This window comes from Oncorhynchus gorbuscha, linkage group LG09 (assembly GCF_021184085.1).
Source record: "Oncorhynchus gorbuscha isolate QuinsamMale2020 ecotype Even-year linkage group LG09, OgorEven_v1.0, whole genome shotgun sequence".
Lineage (NCBI taxonomy): Eukaryota > Metazoa > Chordata > Actinopteri > Salmoniformes > Salmonidae > Oncorhynchus > Oncorhynchus gorbuscha.
This window is the reverse complement of record NC_060181.1, coordinates 80,860,204-80,888,183: the sequence shown is the minus strand read 5'-3', so window position 1 is coordinate 80,888,183 and position 27,980 is coordinate 80,860,204. Positions and strand designations below refer to the sequence as shown.

The 27,980-nt window shown below is 43.3% G+C and overlaps 2 protein-coding genes across 2 annotated transcripts in view; both read right to left on the bottom strand.

Moving 5' to 3' along the window:
- LOC124044168 (unconventional myosin-XVI-like) overlaps positions 1-27,980 on the bottom strand; it is a 519,573-nt gene that overhangs the window by 218,494 nt on the left and 273,099 nt on the right. The window lies entirely within an intron of this gene.
- On the bottom strand, positions 20,322-23,494 carry LOC124044164 (ion-translocating oxidoreductase complex subunit C-like). Its single transcript, XM_046363665.1, has 2 exons — positions 23,366-23,494; positions 20,322-21,059 (listed from the first exon to the last, which is right to left on the bottom strand). The coding sequence occupies exon 2, from the start codon at positions 21,043-21,045 to the stop codon at positions 20,353-20,355; it is 693 nt and encodes a 230-aa protein (XP_046219621.1). The 5' UTR covers positions 21,046-21,059; positions 23,366-23,494; the 3' UTR covers positions 20,322-20,352.

Below are 27,980 nucleotides of genomic sequence, written 5' to 3'. Positions count from 1 at the left end.
TCATTTTGATATCATGAATGGTCAGTCCTGTATAGCCAGCCTCATAACATGGTTAAAACAATCATTTTGATATCATGGATGTTCAGTCCTGTATAGCCTCATAACATGGTTAAAACAATCATTTTGATATCATGAATGGTCAGTTCCTGTATAGCCTCATAACATGGTTAAAACAATCATTTTGATATCATGGATGGTCAGTCCTGTATAGCCTCATAACATGGTTAAAACAATCATTTTGATATCATGGATGGTCAGTCCTGTATAGCCTCATAACATGGTTAAAACAATCATTTTGATATCATGGATGTTCAGTCCTGTATAGCCTCATAACATGGTTAAAACAATCATTTTGATATCATGGATGTTCAGTCCTGTATAGCCTCATAACATGGTTAAAACAATCATTTTGATATCATGGATGTTCAGTCCTGTATAGCAAGCCTCATAACATGGTTAAAACAATCATTTTGATATCATGAATGGTCAGTCCTGTATAGCCTCATAACATGGTTAAAACAATCATTTTGATATCATGAATGGTCAGTCCTGTATAGCCTCATAACATGGTTAAAACAATCATTTTGATATCATGGATGTTCAGTCCTGTATAGCCTCATAACATGGTTAAAACAATCATTTTGATATCATGAATGGTCAGTCCTGTATAGCCTCATAACATGGTTAAAACAATCATTTTGATATCATGAATGGTCAGTTCCTGTATAGCCAGCCTCATAACATGGTTAAAACAATCATTTTGATATCATGGATGTTCAGTCCTGTATAGCCTCATAACATGGTTAAAACAATCATTTTGATATCATGGATGTTCAGTCCTGTATAGCCAGCCTCATAACATGGTTAAAACAATCATTTTGATATCATGGATGTTCAGTCCTGTATAGCCTCATAACATGGTTAAAACAATCAGTTTGATATCATGAATGGTCAGTTCCTGTATAGCCAGCCTCATAACATGGTTAAAACAATCATTTTGATATCATGAATGGTCAGTCCTGTATAGCCAGCCTCATAACATGGTTAAAACAATCATTTTGATATCAATGATGGTCAGTCCTGTATAGCCTCATAACATGGTTAAAACAATCATTTTGATATCATGAATGGTCAGTCCTGTATAGCCAGCCTCATAACATGGTTAAAACAATCATTTTGACATCCTGGATGGTAAGTCCTGTATAGCCTCATAACATGGTTAAAACAATCATTTTGATATCAATGATGGTCAGTCCTGTATAGCCTCATAACATGGTTAAAACAATCATTTTGATATCAATGATGGTCAGTCCTGTATAGCCTCATAACATGGTTAAAACAATCATTTTGATATCATGAATGGTCAGTCCTGTATAGCCTCATAACATGGTTAAAACAATCATTTTGATATCATGAATGGTCAGTCCTGTATAGCCAGCCTCATAACATGGTTAAAACAATCATTTTGACATCCTGGATGGTAAGTCCTGTATAGCCTCATAACATGGTTAAAACAATCATTTTGATATCCTGGATGGTAAGTCCTCGCATCTGCAGCTCTGTCTATTAATCTGAGAGTGAATACATTTCTCCAGGCCCATCCCTCAGCTTTTTACCAAAACAGAGGCAGGGTGACGTTTTGTTATTGTTTTATCTGTGGATTTGCCCTTTAAACAGCTGCATATTATCAAGATATCAAAGTGTCACTAACAGAAAGATAAACAATAGGTCTATAGCAAATGTAGCATTTGTGTTCATTCATGTTCATTTTTCACATGTAAATAGCACATTTCAGTAGTGCTCAAAGCATGCCACTCCATGAGGACAGCATTTATTTTTCACATGTAAATAGCACATTTCAGTAGTGCTCAAAGCATGCCACTCCATGAGGACAGCATTTATTTTTCACATGTAAATAGCACATTTCAGTAGTGCTCAAAGCATGCCACTCCATGAGGACAGCATTTATTTTTCACATGTAAATAGCACATTTCAGTAGTGCTCAAAGCATGCCACTCCATGAGGACAGCATTTATTTTTCACATGTAAATAGCACATTTCAGTAGTGCTCAAAGCATGCCACTCCATGAGGACAGCATTTATTTTTCACATGTAAATAGCACATTTCAGTAGTGCTCAAAGCATGCCACTCCATGAGGACAGCATTTATTTTTCACATGTAAATAGCACATTTCAGTAGTGCTCAAAGCATGCCACTCCATGAGGACAGCATTTATTTTTCACATGTAAATAGCACATTTCAGTAGTGCTCAAAGCATGCCACTCCATGAGGACAGCATTTATTTTTCACATGTAAATAGCACATTTCAGTAGTGCTCAAAGCATGCCACTCCATGAGGACAGCATTTATTTTTCACATGTAAATAGCACATTTCAGTAGTGCTCAAAGCATGCCACTCCATGAGGACAGCATTTATTTTTCAACTCGAATCAATCAGTCCTCCATGACAACAAAATCATAAATAACAGCGTAGAGCTGGCTAATAAGTCCTTAGTTTTGGGGTCATGCTCAGGTAAAACAATTTGGCTAATATATACTTCCATATTTCCAAGTCCTTTCTTGAAGATCAAGGGGTACAACATTTATTGGAATGACTGGAATTCTGATAAATCGTTTTTAATGTAAAGATATCATTTAATTGTATTATTATATGTAGTAGAAAGTGATGGGTTAGAAGAAGCCAACATAACCAACCCATAAAGTAAAATGAATCATCCATATATGTCCAGCTATGTAAACTTTAACATTGATTCATCCTGCAATAATGTCGTTCAATTGGTAACATACATTTTTGTCTTCATCTAATGCCTCTAAGGGGAAAGTAATCTAAACGTAACGGAATGTATTCAGATTACGTTACTACATTTGGGTAATCCAAAAGTGATGTAACTGATTACAATTTTGGACAGGTAACTGTAACGGATTACATTTAGAAAGTAACCAACCCATCCCTGGTGATACAGCACACGATTGAACAACAGCCAAAGTGTGGGAATTCATGTTGATCTGGAGAATTTACAGAAAATGTGGGTGTCTATGTTGTTACCATGGTCAAGATAATTTGCCTATGTTGTGGGCAACATTATGACAAGATTCCTGAGGTAAGATTACGGTCCGTGTATGTTTTGATCGTTTGATTTCCAAGTTAAAATGGAGCAATCGGGAACTTGAAAAACGGCTTGGTTATTTGTTTTTAAATAGAAATAGACAAACCTAAAAATTGCTTATTTTTTCTTTTAGCATATAAAACCCCAAAAACTACTTGATATTTCGATTTTCACATGTGAGTGGGGTTACATGTAGAATGCCTGTAATTGGTGAAGTGCACAGCCAACACTTCCTGTCCTTTCAAAGGAGGAGTTCACCCTTCTAACTCCATTCTTTGAATCTGTGAATCTATGATCTATTAATTAATCGATTAATTGTTGCCCATTCCATACTCCACAAGTGTCTAGACTCTGGGCATTATGGGCTAAGGGTTGTTTCTGGACCGCTCATGGGCATTAGGGGCTAAGGGTTGGTTCTGGACCGGTCATGGGCATTAGGGGCTAAGGGTTGTTTCTGGACCGGTCATGGGCATTAGGGGCTAAGGGTTGTTTCTGGACCGGTCATGGGCATTAGGGGCTAAGGGTTGTTTCTGGACCTGTCATGGGCATTAGGGGCTAAGGGTTGTTTCTGGAACAGTCATGGGCATTATGGGCTAAGGGTTGTTTCTGGACCGGTCGTGGGCATTGGAGGCCAAGGGTTGTTTTCTGGACCGGTCATCGGCATTAGGGGCTAAGGGTTGTTTCTGGACCGCTCATGGGCATTAGGGGCTAAGGGTTGTTTTCTGGACCGCTCATGGGCATTAGGGGCTAAGGGTTGTTTCTGGACTGGTAATGGGCATTAGGGGCTAAGGGTTGTTTCTGGACTGGTAATGGGCATTAGGGGCTAAGGGTTGTTTTCTGGACCGCTCATGGGCATTAGGGGCTAAGGGTTGTTTCTGGACTGGTCATGGGCATTAGGGGCCAAGGGTTGTTTTCTGGACCGGTCATCGGCATTAGGGGCTAAGGGTTGTTTCTGGACCGCTCATGGGCATTAGGGGCTAAGGGTTGTTTCTGGACCGGTCATGGGCATTAGGGGCTAAGGGTTGTTTCTGGACGGTCATGGGCATTATGGGCTAAGGGTTGTTTCTGGACCGGTCATGGGCATTATGGGCTAAGGGTTGTTTCTGGACCGGTCATGGGCATTAGGGGCTAAGGGTTGTTTCTGGACCGCTCATGGGCATTAGGGGCTATGGGTTGTTTCTGGACCGCTCATGGGCATTAGGGGCTAAGGGTTGTTTCTGGACTGGTCATGGGCATTAAGGGCTATGGGTTGTTTCTGGACTGGTAATGGGCATTAGGGGCTAAGGGTTGTTTCTGGACCGGTCATGGGCATTAGGGGCTAAGGGTTGTTTCTGGACTGGTCATGGGCATTAGGGGCTAAGGGTTGTTTCTGGACCGGTCATGGACATTAGGGGCTAAGGGTTGTTTCTGGACCGGTCATGGGCATTAGGGGCTAAGGGTTGTTTCTGGACCGGTCATCGGCATTATGGTAAAACAGTCAGTCAGTCAGTCTGGCACTGTCTAAAAATGTTATAGGGGCAGTGCAGTTAAAAAGGGATTTCCTGTGTTTTATGATATTACCACACACTCATTATGAGGTAGGGCCGGGACGATATCAGTATCGCAATATTTTTTCCATGGCAAAAATGAAAACACGAAGCAGACCAAACTCTTTGGTCCTTTAAAAACCTGCTGTATGTAAAATATTGTGTGCTATAGCTTGGAAAATAAATAAATGTGACTCTGGGTGACAACATGAGGATGTTTGTTTCCAACACTGTTTTCCTAAAGAAGTTAAATCCGCTAAGTGTTTTGTTTCCTTGCTATGATACTAACTAGTATTGCGATATTGGTATCGTCCCGGCCCGACTATGTGGTCGAAATAGCACTCTAAATTGTGAAAATGATGAAAGTGATGCTTTTTTTTAATGCCTACAATTTCAGCCTGTTCATGATGTCACAATGTGATCTGATTATAATAGACCAATGACTGTTGATCTGGGTAAGAGGGTGGGCTCTAGACCATCCTATCAGCCAATCAGGGCTGTGTATGTAAATATATACCATTTTATTTCCTAACGCCCACACAATCAGACTGAGCATTTCAAGAGCCAAAGAAGGCTCAGGGAAATAAACAATAAAACATATATTTTGGAGTTATTTTAATTAAATTGTGATTTATTAGGCATACAGTAATGACAAAACCTTTTTTTTTTTTTTACAAAAACTGAATGGGGGCTTTAATAGCTCTCAAATACTTGCTTCCTCTGTCCTTGGGAGAATCTCAATTGGTTTCCTTGATTTGTCTCATCCTCTCATCCTTTCTCCTTATCTCCTTCTCCAAAAACCCATTGGGTGAGAAGGTCAGAGGTCCTTCCCCTCTCATCTTCTTATACAATGGGTTTTGAGAAGGAGCCAAGGAGAGAGGAAGTAAGGAATCAAGGAAATACAATTGAGATTCTACCATTTTTTCCCCATTCCTTACCTCCCTCAAAAAAGCACATTGGGGAAGAGGAGGGAAGGTTCCTCCCTCAGGCTACAATGCACTTTGAAGGAGAGGCAAGGACAGAGGAAGCAGGAATTTGATGGCTAGTTTTCAGACACAGACTCGCATGCACACATACGTGCGCGTGCACACACACACACCTACGAGAAAGGTCAAGACATCATATTGTGCAGTGCAAGACATGAACATACATTGGTGCATACAGTATACACACTCACACAGATTTTCCTATTGTATGTATATACCCACGCAGAAGCATGCAGATAAATAAAAAAGACACATGGCTATATGTACTGTATACATTCTAAACAATACCACTAGAAATAACAATTACACACTATACAGGTAAACTGTATATCATTCAATGTTAGGCTTCTCATACACCCACACCTTTAGGCTCCTCAAATCCATTTACTAGTGATGCTACAATGTGTCCTGGGTTTGACTGTAGGCCAGTTGTTATAATACCTAACTCCACCACCAACATAGATTAGTATATTTGTTTAGGGCCCCTTAGTTAAAATGGTACCATCTCCACGCTGCTAAGTCTGCCTTATCGACAGATGTAGTAAGCAGCCAATATGATTAAGTCGCTAAAGAGGTTAATGTTTTGATCTGCAAACAGCCCGGGATAAGCCTCACTGCTGATCCCCACCACAAGGCATGTATGGCCAGTGAGTGTGTGGGATTACCATGTGGAGACAAGTTAGCTTGCGTGACAAGTTCCAGTAGTAAAGGCTTGAGTCCCAGACTTTAGCCCAGAACCATAGAGTCCTCTCAGGCCAAAGGTTGGAAGACCTACATGTACTCAGTAGACATACAGCAAGACGTAACATAAACCGGAAAGACAGAACGATATGAGTCCTTCAGAACATTCGACTCCTTACTCCCTATGTACTGTCATATAAACATAGGACAGATAAACACACACACACGCACACGCACACACACACACACTCACGCACACACGCACACACACATACACACACACAATAATGTGAGATGGTGTAAATCTACAGTCTCTGCCTATGACCCCAGGCATACTCCTCATATCGCTGTCATACATGAGACTGTTAAGACAGATAGCATAAGAACAATGTTATGAATGCATGAGGCTGCCCAAGGCTCATTAGGGACATCCCAGGGCCCCTGGATATGTTATCATAGAGTTGCCACATAATACAACTGTGTCTGTTCTTCTGTCAGTGAAACATGCAGAGTCATTCAATACAGTAGAGACACAGTCCAGGTGTCACGCCCTGGCCTTAGTTATCTTTGTTTTCTTTATTATTTTGGTTAGGCCAGGGTGTGATATGGGTGATTTATGTGTTTTGTGGGGTTGTGTTCAGTTTAGTTGTCTAGGTAAATCTATGGTTGCCTAGATTGGTTCTCAATCAGAGGCAGGTGTTTATCGTTGTCTCTGATTGGGAACCATATTTAGGCAGCCATATTCTTTGGGTATTTTGTGGGTGATTGTTTCCTATGTCAGTGTTTGTGCCACACGGGACTGTTTTCGGTTTTCACGGTTCTTGATGTGTAGTTGTGTTCATGTTTGAGTTTTCCTATTAAAACCATGGACACTTACCACGCCGCATATTGGTCCTCCGATCCTTCTCGCCTCTCCTCTTCACATGAAGAGGAGGAAAACCGTGACACCAGGACATTACACGGTATAAACATCTTCAAATATGTTGGACAAATTCAAACTCAACACTGATTTGCATGGTGTTTCCTTTCCCTCAATAAAACAGGCCCTTTTATTGGTCCTCTTTCCAGGGAGAAAAGGAGCATCACGTTTGCGTGTTGTATTGTTGCATGTTGTATTGTTGCATGTTGTATTGTTGCATGCTGCTCAGAAGGAATGAATAGCATCACACAGAGATAGCATCAAACAGCTACAGCCTCTGTAGGATGGTCATATAAGAGTATAGGATAATACCAAGACACAGGATAAGACATGCTGGGAGAGGAACACACTGATGACAACAGGTTAAGACCAAGACACAGGATAAGACAGGCTAGGAGAGGAACACACTGATGACAACAGGTTAAGACCAAGACACATGATAAGACAGGCTGGGAGAGGGACACACTGATGACAACAGGTTAAGACCAAGACACATGATAAGACAGGCTGGGAGAGGGACACACTGATAACAACAAGATCAGACCAAGACACAGGATAAGACAGGCTGGGAGAGGGACACACTGATAACAACAAGATCAGACCAAGACACAGGATAAGACAGGCTGGGAGAGGGACACACTGATAACAACAAGATCAGACCAAGACACAGGATAAGACAGGCTGGGAGAGGGACACACTGATAACAACAAGATCAGACCAAGACACAGGATAAGACAGGCTGGGAGAGGGACACACTGATAACAACAAGATCAGACCAAGACACAGGATAAGACAGGCTGGGAGAGGGACACACTGATAACAACAAGATCAGACTAAGACACGGGATAAGACAGGCTGGGAGAGGGACACACTGATAACAACAAGATCAGACCAAGACACAGGATAAGACAGGCTGGGAGAGCGACACACTGGTAACAACAGGATAAGACCAAGTCACAGGATAAGACAGGCTGGGAGAGGGACACACTGATAACAACAGGTGAGCTCTACTCTCTATACTTACAACGGTCATACTAGGGGTTACAGAAGTTCCCCTCTGTAATTGTCTTTTCAAATCAAAAGTTTCAAATGATAAATACATCCCAGTAAACGTGGTAATGACCTGGGAAGTAGCTCTGATTTACTGCAGAGAGCATCACACTGACCGGGGCACTGTTTCTTATAGAAAACACATGGATTGGCCTTTCCAGGGGCACCTGGAGGTGGTTTGGTCAGATGAATTCCTCATTCACCAAATGGAGGAGGGGAAAACCAGACAATAAGAACAGGGAGGCATACTGTGCTTTCTCCTGTCTTCAGGATGAGGGAATCTGGGAGGATGTTCCATGTGATAAAATACATTGTTTCTTCTGCTATGGTGGTGAGTAGATTTGTTTCCCTCCATAGTGTTGGGCTGAGCTTCCCCCTGCTATGGTGGTGAGTAGATTTGTTTCCCTCCATAGTGTTGGGCTGAGCTTCCCCCTGCTATGGTGGTGAGTAGATTTGTTTCCCTCTATAGTGTTGGGCTGAGCTTCCCCCTGCTATGGTGGTGAGTAGATTTGTTTCCCTCCATAATGTTGGGCTGAGCTTCCCCCTGCTATGGTGGTGAGTAGATTTGTTTCCCTCCATAGTGTTGGGCTGAGCTTCCCCCTCCTATGGTGGTGAGTAGATTTGTTTCCCTCCATAGTGTTGGGCTGAGCTTCCCTCTCCTGTGGTGGTGAGTAGATTTGTTTCCCTCCATAGTGTTGGGCTGAGCTTCCCCCTGCTATGGTGGTGAGTAGATTTGTTTCCCTCCATAGTGTTGGGCTGAGCTTCCCCCTGCTATGGTGGTGAGTAGATTTGTTTCCCTCTATAGTGTTGGGCTGAGCTTCCCCCTGCTATGGTGGTGAGTAGATTTGTTTCCCTCCATAGTGTTGGGCTGAGCTTCCCCCTGCTATGGTGGTGAGTAGATTTGTTTCCCTCCATAGTGTTGGGCTGAGCTTCCCCCTCCTATGGTGGTGAGTAGATTTGTTTCCCTCCATAGTGTTGGGCTGAGCTTCCCCCTGCTGAAGTAATTGGCTGATACAGCCTGTTGCAGGAGACCTTTCCTGCAATACAGGACATTTAAAACTTGTAGTGTATTTGAGGTTTAAAAACGCTTCTTAAGTTTGTCATTTCCACTTTTAAATTTCAGACTTGATTTTCCCTTACGAAAACTGTATCAATCCCCACAAAAATGTATATGAATTATAATCCACATAATAATTCACATTTCCTGTTGCTCCACTATTTTCCTGCACTAAGATCCAACATCTGTAAGTGCTGAAGAGTTGAAAGACTATATAAAAGATATGACAACAAGGATTATTTTTCACACTTTACCACCACTATACATTTCCCTCCTCAAAAATATTTTAAAAAGGACCAACTATGTTTTCTATGTTTTCTAAGTCAAATCAGAATATTTTTTTCTATATTTGAACTGTTGAATTGACTGACTAACAGAAGTCGATCAAAAAATCCCCAATCCCTCTTACCTCCCCAGACAACAACCTGACTCTGGGTCAGGAGAACAAGACATGGGATGAGGCCCTGCAGTACTGCAGAGAGAACCATGTTAACCTGGTGTCTGTCCACTCCCAGAAGATCCAGGACTGGGTCCAACAGAGAGCTAGCAGGGCCTCCACTGTCCATGTCTGACTGGGTCTGCGCTACACCTGCACCCTGGACTTCTGGTTCTGGGTGAGCGGAGTAGGCATGGCTACCTGGACTGGGCCCCTGGCCACGGGTTCAGAAGTGAAACGTGTAGGAAGACTGGGCCGGAGATGGTCAAGCTCAACTTCATCTGCACAGACTCTAAGGGTGAGTGGGGTTGGGACTCAATGATCTGTTGGGAGAGAGATTCGTGTGTGTGTGTGTGTGTGTGTGTGTGTGTGTGTGTGTGTGTGTGTGTGTGTGTGTGTGTGTGTGTGTGTGTGTGTGTGTGTGTGTGTGTGTGTGTGTGTGTGTGTGTGTGTGTGTGTGTGTGTGTGTGTGTGTGCTATATATTTACATTGGAAAACATCAAATCAAATAAAATCAAATGTATTTATATAGCCCTTCGTACATCAACTGATATCTCAAAGTGCTGTACAGAAACCCAGCCTAAAACCCCAAACAGCAAGCAATGCAGGTGTAGAAGCACGGTGGCTAGGAAAAACTCCCTAGAAATGCCAAACCTAGGAAGAAACCTAGAGAGGAACTAGGCTATGTGGGGTGGCCAGTCCTCTTCTGGCTGTGCCGGGTGGAGATTATAAAAGAACATGGCCAAGATGTTCAAATGTTCATAAATGATAATAAGGCAGAACAGTTGAAACTGGAGCAGCAGCACGGCCAGGTGGACTGGGGACAGCAAGGAGTCATCATGTCAGGTAGTCCTGAGGCATGGTCCTAGGGTTCAGGTCCTCCGAGAGAGAGAATGAAAGAGAGAAAGAGAGAATTAGAGAGAGCACACTTAAATTCACACAGGACACCGAATAGGACAGGAGAAGTACTCCAGATATAACAAACTGACCCTACCCCCCCAGACATGTAAACTACTGCAGCATAAATACTGGAGGCTGAGACAGGAGGGGTCAGGAGACACTGTGGCCCCATCTGAGGACACCCCCGGACAGGACCAAACAGGAAGGATATAACCCCACGCACTTTGCCAAAGCACAGCCCCCACACCACTAGAGGGATATCTTCAACCACCAACTTACCATCTTGAGACAAGGCTGAGTATAGCCCACAAAGATCTCCGCCACGGCACAACCCAAGGGGGGGGGGGGGGGTGACTCAGCCAGTGACTCAGCCCCTGTAATAGGCCAGTGAGCCAGTGACTCAGCCCCTGTAATAGGGTTAGAGGCAGAGAATCCCAGTGGAAAGAGGGGAACCGGCCAGGCAGAGACAGCAAGGGCGGTTCGTTGCTCCAGAGCCTTTCCTTTCACCTTCCCACTCCTGGGCCAGACTACACTGAATCATATGACCCACTGAAGAGATGAGTCTTCAGTAAAGACTTAAAGGTTGAGACCGAGTTTGCGTCTCTTACATGGGTAGGCAGAAAACATCACATATCACTTGCTCTGCTTAATTGATGATTTGTTTTGAATATATACTGGAGTATTTGAAGATATTCCTTATTGACAGTGTATAGTGATGTTATGGATTAGGGGCGGGGGTAAGGGTTGTATTTTCTAAATATGTATTTTATATGTTATACTATACTGTAAATGCATCTAAATGTAACAGCATTAGTTCCCTTGATAATGTTGTGTTCTTCTCTGACTTCAAAGTATATTTTGTAATGGAGAGCCTCTACATATCAGATACAATCCGTAAACATCTGAACATTTTTGGTGGTATTACTTATTAATAGTGCTAAATTACATGAAGAGTGGAGGGTGTGGGTTGTATTTTGTAAATGTGTTTTTTGGATGTTACATGCTACAGTGCATTCGGAAAGCATTCAGACCCTTTCTCCTTTTACACATGTTGTTAAGTTTCAGCCTTATTCTCAAATTAATTGAATTATTTATTTTTCAATTCAAGCTACACACAATACCCCATAATGACAAAATTAAAATTATTATTTACATGAGTATTCAGACCCTATGATATGAGACTCAAAATTGAGCTCAAGTGCATCCAGTTTTCATTGATCATGCTTGAGATGTTTCTACAACTTGATTGGAGTTCACCTGTGGTAAATTCAACTGCTTGGACATGATTTAGAAATAAACACAATTGTCTATATAAGGTCTGACAGATGGCAGTGCATCTCAGAGTAGAAACTTTACCATGAAGTCCAAAGAACTGTCCGTAGATCTCCAAGATAGAATTGTGATGAGGCGTATATCTTGGGAAGGGTAAAAAAGAGTGGATAGACGCAAGCTACTCCTGACAAAAATGCACATGACAGCACACCTGAAGTTTGCAAAATGGCACGTGAAAGATTAAGAGATCATAAGGCAAAAGAAAATGTGGTCGGAGGAGACAAAAATGGAACTCTTTGGTCTGAATGCAAAGCGATATGTCTGGAGAAAACCAGGCACAGCTCATCACGCGCCTAACACCATCCATACGGTTAAGCATGGTGGTGGCAGCATCATGCTATGGGGATGCTTTTCAGCGGCAGGGAATGGGAAACTGGTATGGCTAGAGGAAAGAATGATTGGAGCCAAGTACAGGCAATCCTTGATGAGAACCTGCTTCAGAGTGCAAACAACCTTAGATTGGGGGCGAAGATTCACGTTCCAACAGGACAATGACCCCAAGCATACAGCCAAAGCAATGCTGGAATGGCATCAGAACAAGAATGTGAAAGTCCTGAGCGGCCCAGACAAAACCCAGACTTCCATCCCATTGAAAATCTGTGAAAAGCCTTGAAGATTGCTGTTCACCGCCACTCACCATCTAACTTAATAGAACTTGAGAAAATGCAAAGAAGAATGGTAGAAAATCCCCAAATCCAGATGTGCAAAGCTGATACAGACAAACCCAAGACGACTCAAAGCAGTAAGTACTGACGAGGGTGTGAATACTTATGTAAATGAGATATTTTTGTATTACATTTTTAAAAAATCTAATTAGCAAACATTTCTAAAAACATGTTTACACGTTGTCATTATGGGGTATTGTGTGTAGATGGGTGAGAAGAAAACTCTATTTAATCCATTTTGAATTCAAAATGTAAGTCAAGGTGTGTTGTATAAGGCCAGGATTCTATCCCCTCATGCCTGTCGACAATGTGCCACTTAAAGCGTATTACCGTGAACAAGGTTACATTGCCTTTAAAAGCCGCATTGTCGATTTATATTATCATTTATAATAGAGACCATCTACATATCATTTGCTCTACTTAAACATCTGAGAATTATTATTTATATATATATATATACTATATTCTGGAGTATTTTATGATATTTCTTATTGATAGTGTATGGTACTTTTATGAATTAAGGGTGGAGGGTAAAGGTTGTATTTTCTAAATGTGTATTTGATATGTTATACTATACTCTAAAAGCCGTTAATTGTAACAACATTAATTCCCTTGATTACCTAGGGTTCTTCTATTCTTATACTTTGTAAATATGTATTGGTTTTGGTATATGCCTTTAAATGTAGTCTTGAATTCCCATGACAACAAGATATAGAGTACCAGTCAAAAGTTTGGACACACCTACTCATTCAAGGGTTTATCTTTATTTGTACTATTTTCTACATTGCAACCAAAAAAGTGTAAAACAAATCTAAATATATTTTATATTTGAGATTCTTCAAAGTAGCCACCCTTTGCCTTGATGACAGCTTTGCACACTCTTGGCATTCTCCCAACCAGCCTCATGAGGTAGTCACCTGGAATGCATTTCAATTAACCGGTGTGGCCTTGTTAAAAGTTCATTTGTGGAATTTCTTTCCTTCTTAATGCATTTGAGCCAATCAGTTGTGTTGTGACAAGGCAAGGGTGGTATACAGAAGATAGCCCTAATTGGTAAAAGTATATAGTACCATATTATGGCAAGAACAGCTCAAAGAAGCAAAGAGAAATGACAGTCCATCATTACTTTAAGACATGAAGGTCAGTCAATGCGGAAAAAGTTTATTCAAGTGGAGTCACACAAACCATCAAGCACTATGATGAAACTGTCTCTCATGAGGAAAGGAAGGCCCAGAGTTACCTCTGCTGCAGAGGATACATTCATTAGAGTTACCAGCCTCAGAAATTGCAGCCCAAATAAATGCTTCACAGAGTTCAAGAAACAGACACATCTCAACATCAACTGTTCAGAGGAGACTGTGTGAATCAGGCCTTCATGGTCAAATTGTTGCATAGAAACCACTACTAAAGGACACCAATAATAAGAAGAGACTTGCTTGGGCCAAGAAACACGAGCAATGGACATTAGACTGGTGGAAATCTGTCCTTTGATCTGATGAGTCCAAATTTGAGATTTTTGAATCCAACCGCATTGTCTTTGTGAGTCGCAGCAGAGTAAGTGAACGGATGACCTCAACCCAATTGAGATGGTTTGGGATAAGTTGGACCACTGAGTGAAGGAAAAGCAGCCAACAAGTGCTCAGCATATGTGGAAACTCCTTCAAGACTGTTGGAAAAGCATTCAAAATGAAGCTGGTTGAGAGAATGCCAAGAGAATGCAAAGCTGTCATCAAGGCAAAGGGTGGCTACTTTGAAGAATCTCATATGCAAAATATATTTTGATTTGTTTAACACTTTTTTGGTAAACTACATGATTCCATATGTGCTATTTCATAGTTTTGATGTCTTCACTATTATTCTACAATGTAGAAAATAGTTCAAATAAAATAAAAACTTGAATGAGTAGGTGTGTCCAACCTTTTGACTGGTACTGTACAGCTAAAACTCTATAGCTGCATTGATGTTTTTCAGTTATGATACTTTATACTGTACTTCTGCTGATCTGAAGAATGTTTTTCAGTTATGATACTTTATACTGTACTTCTGCTGATCTGAAGAATGTTTTTCAGTTATGATACTTTATACTGTACTTCTGCTGATCTGAAGAATGTTTTTCAGTTATGATACTTTATACTGTACTTCTGCTGATCTGAAGAATGTTTTTCAGTTATGATACTTTATACTGTACTTCTGCTGATCTGAAGAATGTTTTTCAGTTATGATACTTTATACTGTACTTCTGCTGATCTGAAGAATGTTTTTCAGTTATGATACTTTATACTGTACTTCTGCTGATCTGAAGAATGGAACTTGTATCACCAGTGTCAACAATGTATCACCAGTGTATCACCAGTTGGGGTGCTGTGGACCAGATCTTTAAGTTAGATTTTGAATAAACATGAAGGCCCAATAGAAAAACATCCCCTTCCAACTGCCCCAATCTACCTCAGTGTTCAGAGATCTAAAGGAACTGAATAGGTGTAAACAATATGGTGGAAGCTCCCGTACGTCTACTGGAAGATTAGGTGGAGCCAATCACATTCCTTCAGATCTCTTATATCCAATAAAGATGTAGGATCTTCATTTGATTACTCCTTTGTTGTTGACCATTTTTCTGCACGGCAGGAAATGCAAACTTGCAGTGTATTCAAATTTTTAAAAGGCCATCTAGTGTATAATCCACATAATTAAAATGTCCTGTTTCTGCAGGATTATTTTCCTGCTGTGGTAAACTGACTCAAATTAAGTTCCTACATCTGTAGGCGCAGTAGTGGCTAGAGTAAGTAGCTTAAGAACATAATAGGAGTCTCTATTCTCTGCTCTACCTGGGTTACCTCAGTCTCTGTTTACGCTTCCAGGTGAAAGGTCAAGGTCTGTTTTTCCAGACAACCCCTGGTCAAAGTTCATGTTTATCTCGCTGCTGGTGACAGGAGAGGAAAAGAAGGGGTATGATTCCAGTAAGGGATGAAAGACTAGAGGCGTGGAGATGGAAAGATGAAAGGAGGTTATCTCTCTCCCTCTCTTTCCCCGGAGTGCATTGATCCGTTAGTGTTTAGCAGCCTGGGGTGAGTGGGTTTGTTGGCCCTGGGCCAAGTAGAAGTGCTGATGTCAGGGCTCCTATCCCCAGCCCTGGTGTGAAGGTGCATGCACTGCAACTGGAACAGGGAGAAACAGTCGAGGTGGACATCCAAGTTCATTGTTAGACCTACTTGTTATTGGTGGCTTGGCTGCATTGTAGTCTTGACTAGCGTAGTTGAATGCACTTATTGTCACATTTATAAGTCACTCTGGATAATAGCATCTGCTGAATAACTTAAATGGCAATGTGGAAATTAAGTTAATATGGCTTCACAATAAAATCTTTCTGACAGCTGAATGTTGAACTCAACTGAACTGTAGTCTTCACCACAGTGGACTGAGTTTGCCCTCTAGTGAATTTATCTACTACTACATCAGACAGCTTTTACATGGACAGAAAAAAACGGATGTACACTGATGGGCTCCCCAATGGTGACTATCGAGCCGTGGTGTGTAGCTGTAGCACAATTTTGGTGACCTTATTTGACATTTTCTGCCATTTTTTGAGACTTGGTTCGATCCAACCCCGGGAAAATACATGAGTATTTACAATACTTGTTACACTGTACTTTGATTTTAAAACATTTACAAAAGAGAGTTTATTCCCTCAGAAGTTGGTACACTGTACTTAAAACAATAATTACACTACAACTTGTGATAGAGTTTAGTAAAATTTATTCAGTTTATAGATTTTTTTTTTTGTCTTTAATAATGTTTATTACCTCAGAGCAAATCGTTTTACAGGAGAGGATGGGACACATTGTGATTAACTGAGTGCCTCTTCAGAGCAGTAACATCCATACCCTGTGAGATGCAAAGTAGGTCAATAAAAACTAAATCTGAAGATAAACACATAAAGTGGATTGTTCTACTTTCAATATTCTACCTCTGCAGTTACACTGTATTCTACCTCGGCAGTTACACTGTATTCTACCTCGGCAGTTACACTGTATTCTACCTCGGCACTTACACTGTATTCTACCTCGGCAGTTACACTGTATTCTACCTCGGCACTTACACTGTATTCTACCTCGGCAGTTACACTGTATTCTACCTCGGCAGTTACACTGTATTCTACCTCGGCAGTTACACTGTATTCTACCTCGGGAGTTACACTGTATTCTACCTCGGCAGTTACACTGTATTCTACCTCGGCAGTTACACTGTATTCTACCTCGGCAGTTACAATGTATTCTACCTCGGCAGTTACACTGTATTCTACCTCAGCAGTTACACTGTATTCTACCTCGGCAGTTACACTGTATTCTAACTCGGCAGTTACACTGTATTCTACCTCGGCAGTTACACTGTATTCTACATCGGCAGTTACACTGTATTCTACCTCGGCAGTTACACTGTATTCTACCTCGGCAGTTACAATGTATTCTACCTCGGCAGTTACACTGTATTCTACCTCGGCAGTTACACTGTATTCTACCTCGGCAGTGTTACACTGTATTCTACCTCGGCAGTTACAATGTATTCTACCTCGGCAGTGTTACACTGTATTCTACCTCGGCAGTTACACTGTATTCTACCTCGGCAGTTACACTGTATTCTACCTCGGCAGTTACACTGTATTCTACCTCGGCAGTTACACTGTATTCTACCTCGGCAGTTACACTGTATTCTACCTCGGCAGTTACACTGTATTCTACCTCGGCAGTTACACTGTATTCTACCTCGGCAGTTACACTGTATTCTACATCGGCAGTTACACTGTATTCTACCTCGGCAGTTACACTGTATAATACCTCGGCAGTTACACTGTATTCTACCTCGGCAGTTACACTGTATTCTACCTCGGCAGTTACACTGTATTCTACCTCGGCAGTTACACTGTATTCTACCTCGGCAGTTACACACTTCATGAGCAACACCTATTTGTTCATTTTTTCATACAACAAAGCTGGATAGTGGTTTTAGGTCTGTTTAGCATAAACAGTTTGATATGGGAATGTAAATGCATTCCTCTTTTGTTCTCTTTTGCTCCTCTATTGTTCCTCAATCAAGGAGGCTATGACATCACGGATTCCCATCAGAACAGCTCCTTCAATGCCTAAAAAGTTGTGTCAAATAAAATCACTTTTGTAAAAAATGTGTGTGTACTTGACTATATGTATAGTTGGGATATTGCTTTTCAAATGTAAAGTTCAGAAATAGCTGGAGGACGTTTTGCATTTGGAGGACATTGCATTTCCATTTTTATGCATATAAAGACAACATGAAAACGAAGAAGATTGGTATAAGTTAAGGTTTAACTAGGCATATTTATGATAGTGTTGGAGAACAATGGACATGCATGTATCTTATTCATAAAGACAACATTGAAGCAAATCAGAGAATATTACTTTACTTTGAGGTTTACTTTAATGAAATCACAGACATACTGTATTTATGATAGTGTTGGAGCACAATCCTTTGTACAACAAAATATACAGCAATGTATGTTCAGTATTATAAACTGGGTGGTTTGAGTCCTGAATTCTGATTGGCTGAAAGCACATGCAGTTGTACTGCTCTAATTACATTGGTAACCAGTTTATAATAGCAATAAGCCACCTCTGGGGTTTGTGATATATGGACAGTATACCACGGCTAAGGGTTGTATCCAGGCACTCTGCGTTGTGAACAGCCCTTAACTGTGGTATATTGGCCATATACCACACCTCCTCTGGCCGTACTGATTAAATGTCAAATAATGAACAGTGAAATAGATACAAATCAAACGAGAGTCCAAACCACTTCCATCAATGAAAATAGTGTCCTGTAGCGAAGCATAAAACATTCTACTGCAATGGTTTTACAAGTTGGATTGCACAACACAGAATGAAGGGTTTGAAAGGATGAAGTGTCTGGTTTTATGTGTTCATTTCGCTTACTTATAATGACGTATTTAATAGAACCTCCTTTGATAGTTTAAGCAATAACCAAATGAATTAATCAGGAATAATGTACAATATAAATCATGCTAATATAACTTGTCTGTGTAAGCAGTATATAAGAGAACTAACGGGACTGCCCCGGAGAGCTCCTGACCGATGTGTACTATGGTGCATTAAGTTTGTTGGAACTTCTCCAGTTAACTGACAATAAATAATGATTCGTTTTAAGTTTGACTTTGAGTCCCTGGTGGTAATTTCCATGACAATTTGGCATCAAGGACCAGATGATTGATTCTGCCTGCGGAGCTTTCCAGTGAGGAAAACCGGTGGCACATTTCATGAAGCAAAAGACAACGAGGACCCACCCAGACCCTTACTGTGAGCTGCCCAAAAGGAGACACGTCATCCGCGAACAATTGAGGGACAGAGCTCCCGACCGACGTGTACTATGGTGCATTAAGTTTGTTGGAACCAGTTAACTGAAAATATAGAATGATTCATTTAAGTTTGACATTGAGTCCCTGGTGGTAATAACCATGACAATAGATTTGCAGCTCCTATTTATTTCTCTGTGTAGGTGTGTATAGAGTCACTACCCTTCTCCACCATCCATCTCTTCTTTTCAGCCTCATAAAAGGCAGACTGTTGGAGCTCCCTCCAATGCCCTGTAAAATGTACAGGGGAAACACTAGGCAGTAGAAATTTTCCTACCACTCAAGAAAAGCTGATATGGGCTGTTGGATATTTGTTTCAGCGGCTGCTGGCAAAACCTGTACAGACGGCCGGAGGGATGCTCATCTCTTTCCTCTGTTCGCTCCTTCCTCACTGCCCCCTCTGCTTCGAGGCCTCCGGTTCCCATTGAAAGAAGGCGGCGGAAGCTAAATCGTCAAATGGAAACATTGAGGTGAGGCCTTCTGCTGGGTAAGTGCAGGTGGCAGGGGACATGACTGAGGACATGACTGGGACACTGACTGTTTCACTCTCTACAGTAACATAATGCCACAGCTGTGTGTCGCTAGGAGCTTCTCTGGGGTGGTGTTAAGAGCAGAGCAGATTCACCCGCTTTAGGATATCTTCTTCTCCGTGGTGATTGGCCAGTAGCCTATCACTGGCAGCTCTAATGGGCTCTGTCTATCGGCCGTGGTACAAGATGAAGACACGACCTCATCTCTTGATGGGCCCAGTGGAGAAGCCGTGAAGGGCAGTGGAGGTGTGGCTGGCAGAGGTGTGCTTGGCAGATCTAAAATAGGCACAATATTATTTTAATGACAAAGCTTTTACTATACACTAACCCGAATCAAATCAAATGTTCAAAACAAATCAAATATAATTAGTCACATGCGCCGAATACAACAGACCTTACAGTGAAATGCTTACTTACGAGCCCCTAACCGACAGTGCAAACTTCAAGTGTGTGTGTGTGTGTGTGTGTGTGTGTGTGTGTGTGTGTGTGTGTGTGTGTGTGTGTGTGTGTGTGTGTGTGTGTGTGTGTGTGTGTGTGTGTGTGTGTGTGTGTGTGTGTGTGTGTGTGTGTGTGTGTGTGTGTGTGAACGACAGAATGACTTAGTGCCTGCACACATAAATATGTGTGTGATATAATTTCAATTACCTGTATCCAGCAGGTACTCTTCAGAGCAATCCTCTTTTGTTGTGGCAGTAGCTGTTGCCAAAGGGAGCAGAACAGGACAGCCTGTTGGGAAGACCACTGTTAGAGCTGGGCCTGCGCCGCTGTGGTCAGATCGGTCTGTTGGAGCTGGGCCTGCGCTGCTGTGGCCAGATCGGTCTGTTGGAGCTGGGCCTGTCCTGCTGTGGCCAGATCGGTCTGTTGGAGCTGGGCCTGCGCTGCTGTGGCCAGATCGGTCTGTTGGAGCTGGGCCTGCGCTGCTGTGGCCAGATCGGTCTGTTGGAGCTGGGCCTGCCCTGCTGTGGCCAGATCGGTCTGTTGGAGCTGGGCCTGCGCTGCTGTGGTCAGATCGGTCTGTTGGAGCTGGGCCTGCGCTGCTGTGGCCAGATCGGTCTGTTGGAGCTGGGCCTGCGCTGCTGTGGCCAGATCGGTCTGTTGGAGCTGGGCCTGCCCTGCTGTGGCCAGATCGGTCTGTTGGAGCTGGGCCTGCGCTGCTGTGGTCAGATCGGTCTGTTGGAGCTGGGCCTGCGCTGCTGTGGTCAGATCGGTCTGTTGGAGCTGGGCCTGCGCTGCTGTGGCCAGATCGGTCTGTTGGAGCTGGGCCTGCCCTGCTGTGGCCAGATCGGTCTGTTGGAGCTGGGCCTGCGCTGCTGTGGCCAGATCGGTCTGTTGGAGCTGGGCCTGCGCTGCTGTGGTCAGATCGGTCTGTTGGAGCTGGGCCTGCCCTGCTGTGGCCAGATCGGTCTCAGTAGAGAGGAGAGCCAGAAGGTCATGCATGTCATCCCAATTACCTTAAATGAGAATGATCATGAAGCTAAACTATGTGAGTGAGCGTGTGATTGAGAGGCAGAGTGATCATGAAGCTAAACTATGTGAGTGAGCGTGTGATTGAGAGGCAGAGTGATCATGAAGCTAAACTATGTGAGTGAGCGTGTGATTGAGAGGCAGAGTGATCATGAAGCTAATCTATGTGATTGAGAGGCGGAGTGATCATGAAGCTAAACTATGTGATTGAGAGGCGGAGTGATCATGAAGCTAAACTATGTGATTGAGAGGCAGAGTGATCATGAAGCTAAACTATGTGATTGAGAGGCAGAGTGATCATGAAGCTAAACTATGTGATTGAGAGGCGGAGTGATCATGAAGCTAAACTATGTGATTGAGAGGCAGAGTGATCATGAAGCTAAACTATGTGATTGAGAGGCAGAGTGATCATGAAGCTAAACTATGTGATTGAGAGGCGGAGTGATCATGAAGCTAAACTATGTGATTGAGAGGCAGAGTGATCATGAAGCTAAACTATGTGATTGAGAGGCAGAGTGATCATGAAGCTAAACTATGTGATTGAGAGGCGGAGTGATCATGAAGCTAAACTATGTGATTGAGAGGCAGAGTGATCATGAAGCTAAACTATGTGATTGAGAGGCAGAGTGATCATGAAGCTAAACTATGTGATTGAGAGGCAGAGTGATCATGAAGCTAAACTATGTGATTGAGAGGCAGAGTGATCATGAAGCTAAACTATGTGATTGAGAGGCAGAGTGATCATGAAGCTAAACTATGTGATTGAGAGGCAGAGTGATCATGAAGCTAAACTATGTGATTGAGAGGCAGAGTGATCATGAAGCTAAACTATGTGATTGAGAGGCAGAGTGATCATGAAGCTAAACTATGTGATTGAGAGGCAGAGTGATCATGAAGCTAAACTATGTGATTGAGAGGCGGAGTGATCATGAAGCTAAACTATGTGATTGAGAGGCAGAGTGATCATGAAGCTAAACTATGTGATTGAGAGGCAGAGTGATCATGAAGCTAAACTATGTGATTGAGAGGCAGAGTGATCATGAAGCTAAACTATGTGATTGAGAGGTGGAGTGATCATGAAGCTAAACTATGTGATTGAGAGGCGGAGTGATCATGAAGCTAAACTATGTGATTGAGAGGCGGAGTGATCATGAAGCTAAACTATGTGATTGAGAGGCGGAGTGATCATGAAGCTAAACTATGTGATTGAGAGGCGGAGTGATCATGTCGCTGTGCTGTTTCTTTTTTGTTGCATTCAGTCACTAAAATCCACAATACGAGCTTTTCCTGACTGCTTAGAGTATTCTCCCTGACAACCCCTGCTCTGTGTGTTCATATAATACAGAAGTTTAGCAAGAGTCTGAGTCCTTGTAGTAGGATATTCAGTGATTAGCTTTGGCATCAAGATCTTAACTGACATAGGCTTAATCATGTGAAGTTTCACAACCTTTAGGGCTTAGTCATCACTCAAGTTTAATAACAGATGTAGGCCACATTGGAAGTGTGTACGCACCTCTCAACCTTTGTAATATGCGTTCATTGACACGACCGTTGTTGACAAATGCATTCCATATCTGTTGTTTCACCTAAGTGCAGACCAATAAGCCTGCTCATGATCCAACTCAAAAACATTGACCCTTAGTGGTCTGTATATTGACTTTGATCTCAGGCCCTTCTTATGAACAATTCTTCTTGTTATTTATGAACAAGTCTTACAGATGAATATATTCTTTCCACAGCTTATCAGCGTACACCCAATATGTTCCCCCTGTTGATGATGCTATTATGCATTATGGTTGAACCAAAAGATTTAATGTAACACATGTTTTATTACAATGATGTATGTTAATATTATGTACAATATCTAACTATGTTGCCATATGATAATAATAGTCTAATATATTCAACATGTTGTAAACTATTTTCTTTTAACAGTTTCACTCAATTCATTCTTATTAACCTAATAATTATGTCACACTGCTCACTATTGTCATTGGTTGCACTAATTGAAATGTTTGTCTACATAACCTGGTTGAAGTATTCATGACATTACCCTGAAGAAGGCACAGTGATACCAAAACGTTGGTGTTTTACCCAATAAATGACTGGGAGTTTATATATATATATATATATATATATATATATATATATATATATATATATATATATATATATATATAATTGTATCTGTGTGTCGCCAGCTCATGCTTTTTACGTTCCAATTCATGTCAGTCCCTCTAAATCTCAATCTGAATTTGAGTGAAATTACATTTGACTCAATATGAAGTCATACCTTAAGCAAACACTTTTCTCTGGTCCTTCCTGCTAGGGTCCGTCGGCTTCACATTCGAGAATGAAGGACCTAGGGTAAAGGCACATTCACATGAAGTATGCATAACTTAGAACGATAACCATACAGTAAATGATGTTGTCATGCAGGTGAACGAGGACCCAAACGCGACTTAACAGAAACAGAGTTTATTAATGTTCAAAACGGAATAACAGAAATCCTCTAGATTGTAGAGGGGAAAACAACTGGAGAAGCGGCCACAGACTGCAGGTCGCTTCGGGTAGGCGCAGGCCGTAGTCGACTGAGACACCTGCTCACACGCAGCGTCTGATGAAGGCACAAAACACGACAGGACAGGGTGATACACAATCACGGCAAAAACACGACAGGACAGGGCGAAACGCAATCACAGCATGGTGAATACAATACAAGGAACCGACGGCACAGGAACGGATCACAAAGGAATAAATAGGGACTCTAATCAGGGAAAGGATCGGGAACAGGTGTGGGAAGACTAAATGATGATTAGGGGAATAGGAACAGCTGGGAGCAGGAACGGAACGATAGAGAGAAGAGAGAGCGAGAGAGTGAGAGAGGGAGGGGGAGAGAGAGGGATAGGAGGAAAGAACCAAATAAGACCAGCAGAGGGAAACGAATAGCATGGGGAGCACAGGGACAAGACATGATAATAAATGACAAACATGACAGTACCCCCCACTCACCGAGCGCCTCCTGGCGCTCTCGAGGAGGAACACTGGCAGCAACGGAGGAAATCATAGATCAAACGGTCCAGCACGTCCCGAGAAAGAACCCAACTCCTCTCCTCAGGACCGTAACGAAAAACGATAAAAAGGGAAACTAGGGTACTACTCTAAAAAAAAAAATGAGAACTAGGGACAGACTGAGACACAGCAAGGGCAGGGACAAGAACAGGAGAGATGCGATGGCAGGGAACAGACTGAGACCCAGCAAGACCAGGAGCAGAAGCAGAAAAAAATTACCAGACTTCTTCTGCGCGCAGTCTGAACACGCAGCCCGAAACGGCGCGTGTCACGCTCCTGAGTCGGCCACCAAAAGCGCTGGCGAATAGACGCAAGAGTGCCTCGAACACCGGGATGACCAGCTAACTTGGCAGAGTGAGCCCACTGAAGAACAGCCAGACGAGTGGAAACAGGAACGAAAAGGAGGTTACTAGGACAAGCGCGCGGCGACGCAGTGTGCGTGAGTGCTTGCTTAACCTGTCTTTCAATTCCCCAGACTGTCAACCCGACAACACGCCCATAAGGAAGAATCCCCTCGAGATCAGTAGAAGCCACAGAAGAACTAAACAGACGGGATAAGGCATCAGGCTTGGTGTTCTTGCTACCCGGACGGTAAGAAATCACAAACTCGAAACGAGCGAAAAACAACGCCCAACGAGCTTGACGGGCATTAAGTCGTTTGGCAGAACGGATGTACTCAAGGTTCTTATGGTCTGTCCAAACGACAAAAGGAACGGTCGCCCCCTCCAACCACTGTCGCCATTCGCCTAGGGCTAAGCGGATGGCGAGCAGTTCACGGTTACCCACATCATAGTTGCGCTCAGATGGCGACAGGCGATGAGAAAAATAAGCGCAAGGATGAACCTTATCGTCAGACTGGAAGCGCTGGGATAGAATGGCTCCCACGCCTACCTCTGAAGCGTCAACCTCGACAATGAATTGTCTAGTGACGTCAGGAGTAACGAGGATAGGAGCGGACGTAAAACGTTCTTTTAGAAGATCAAAAGCTCCTGGGCGGAACCGGACCACTTAAAACACGTCTTGACAGAAGTAAGAGCTGTGAGAGGGCAGCAACTTGACCGAAATTACGAATGAAACGCCGATAGAAATTAGCGAAACCTAAAAAGCGCTGCAACTCGACACGTGACCTTGGAACGGGCCAATCACTGACAGCTTGGACCTTAGCGGAATCCATCTGAATGCCTTCAGCGGAAATAACGGAACCGAGAAAAGTAACGGAGGAGACATGAAAAGAGCACTTCTCAGCCTTTACGTAGAGACAATTCTCTAAAGGCGCTGTAGAACACGTCGAACGTGCTGAACATGAATCTCGAGTGACGGAGAAAAAATCAGGATATCGTCAAGATAGACAAAAACAAAAATGTTCAGCATGTCTCTCAGAACATCATTAACTAATGCCTGAAAAACAGCTGGCGCATTGGCGAGACCGAACGGCAGAACCCGGTACTCAAAATGCCCTAACGGAGTGTTAAACGCCGTTTTCCACTCGTCCCCCTCTCTGATGCGCACGAGATGGTAAGCGTTACGAAGGTCCAACTTAGTAAAGCACCTGGCTCCCTGCAGAATCTCGAAGGCTGATGACATAAGGGGAAGCGGATAACGATTCTTAACCGTTATGTCATTCAGCCTCGATAATCCACGCAGGGGCGCAGAGTACCGTCCTTCTTCTTAACAAAAGAACCCCGCCCCGGCCGGAGAAGAAGAAGGCACTATGGTACCGGCGTCAAGAGACACAGACAAATAATCCTCGAGAGCCTTACGTTCGGGAGCCGACAGAGAGTATAGTCTACCTCGAGGAGGCGTGGTCCCTGGAAGGAGATCAATACTACAATCATACGACCGGTGAGGAGGAAGGGAGTTGGCTCGGGACCGACTGAAGACCGTGCGCAGATCATGATATTCCTCCGGCACTCCTGTCAAATCGCCAGGTTCCTCCTGAGAAGTAGGGAGAGAAGAAACGGGAGGGATGGCAGACATTAAACACTTCACATGACAAGAAACGTTCCAGGATAGGATAGAATTACTAGACCAATTAATAGAAGGATTATGACATACTAGCCAGGGATGACCCAAAACAACAGGTGTAAACGGTGAACGGAAAATCAAAAAGAAATAGTCTCACTGTGGTTACCAGATACTGTGAGAGTTAAAGGTAGTGTCTCAAATTTGATACTGGGAAGATGACTACCATCTAAGGCAAACATGGGCGTAGGCTTGTCTAACGGTCTGAAAGGAATGTTATGTTTCCGAACCCATGCTTCGTCCATGAAACAACCCTCAGCCCCAGAGTCAATCAAGGCACTGCATGTAGCACCCGAACCGGTCCAGCGTAGATGGACCGACATAGTAGTACAAGATCTAGATGAAGAGGACTGAGTAGTAGCGCTCACCAGTAGCCCTCCGCTTACTGATGGGCTCTGGCCTCTTACTGGACATGAATTAACAAAATGTCCAGCAACTCCGCAATAGAGGCACAGGCGGTTGGTGATCCTCCGTTCCCTCTCCTTATTCGAGATGCGAATCCCTCCCAGCTGCATGGGCTCAGTCTCAAAGCCAGAGGAGGGAGATGGTTGCGATGCGGAGCAGGGAAACACCGTTGATGCGAGCTCTCTTCCACGAGCCCGGTGACGAAGATCTACCCGTCGTTCTATGCGGATGGCGAGAGCAATCAAGAGTCCACATCTGAAGGAACCTCCCGGGAGAGAATCTCATCCTTAACCACTGCGTGGAGTCCCTCCAGAAAACGAGCGAGCAGCGCCGGCTCGTTCCACTCACTAGAGGCAGCAAGAGTCACGAGAAACTCAATGGAATAATCCGTTATGGACCGTTCACCTTGGCATAAGGAAGCCAGGGCCCTAGAAGCCTCCCACCAAAAACTGAACGGTCAAAAACCCGAATCATCTCCTCTTTAAAGTTCTGGAATTTGATAGAGCAATCAGCCCTTGCCTCCCAGATAGCTGTGCCCCATTCTCGAGCCCGGCCAATAAGGAGTGAAATGACGTAAGCAACCCGAGCTCTCTCTCTAGAGTATGTGTGGGGTTGGAGAGAGAACACAATCTCACACTGCGTGAGAAAGGAGCGGCACTCAGTGGGCTGCCCGGAGTAGCAAGGTGGGTTATTAACCCTGGGTTCTGGAGGCTCGGCAGGCCAGGGAGTAACAGGTGGCACGAGACGTAGACTCTGGAACTGTCCAGAGAGGTCGGAAACCTGAGCGGCCAGGTTCTCCACGGCATGGCGAGCAGCAGACAATTCCTGCTCGTGTCTGCCGAGCATGGCTCCTTGGATCTCGACGGCAGTGTAACGAGCGTCTGAAGTCGCTGGGTCCATTCCTTGGTCGGTTCCTTCTGTCATGCAGGTGAACGAGGACCCAAACGCGACTTAACAGAAACAGAGTTTATTAATGTTCAAAACGGAATAACAGAAATCCTCTAGATTGTAGAGGGGAAAACAACTGAGAAGCGGCCACAGACTGCAGGTCGCTTCGGGTAAGGCGCAGGCCGTAGTCGACTGAGACACCTGCTCACACGCAGCGTCTGATGAAGGCACAAAACACGACAGGACAGGGTGATACACAATCACGGCAAAAACACGACAGGACAGGGCGAAACGCAATCACAGCATGGTGAATACAATACAAGGAACCGACGGCACAGGAACGGATCACAAAGGAATAAATAGGGACTCTAATCAGGGGAAAGGATCGGGAACAGGTGTGGGAAGACTAAATGATGATTAGGGGAATAGGAACAGCTGGGAGCAGGAACGGAACGATAGAGAGAAGAGAGAGCGAGAGAGTGAGAGAGGGAGGGGGAGAGAGAGGGATAGGAGGGAAAGAA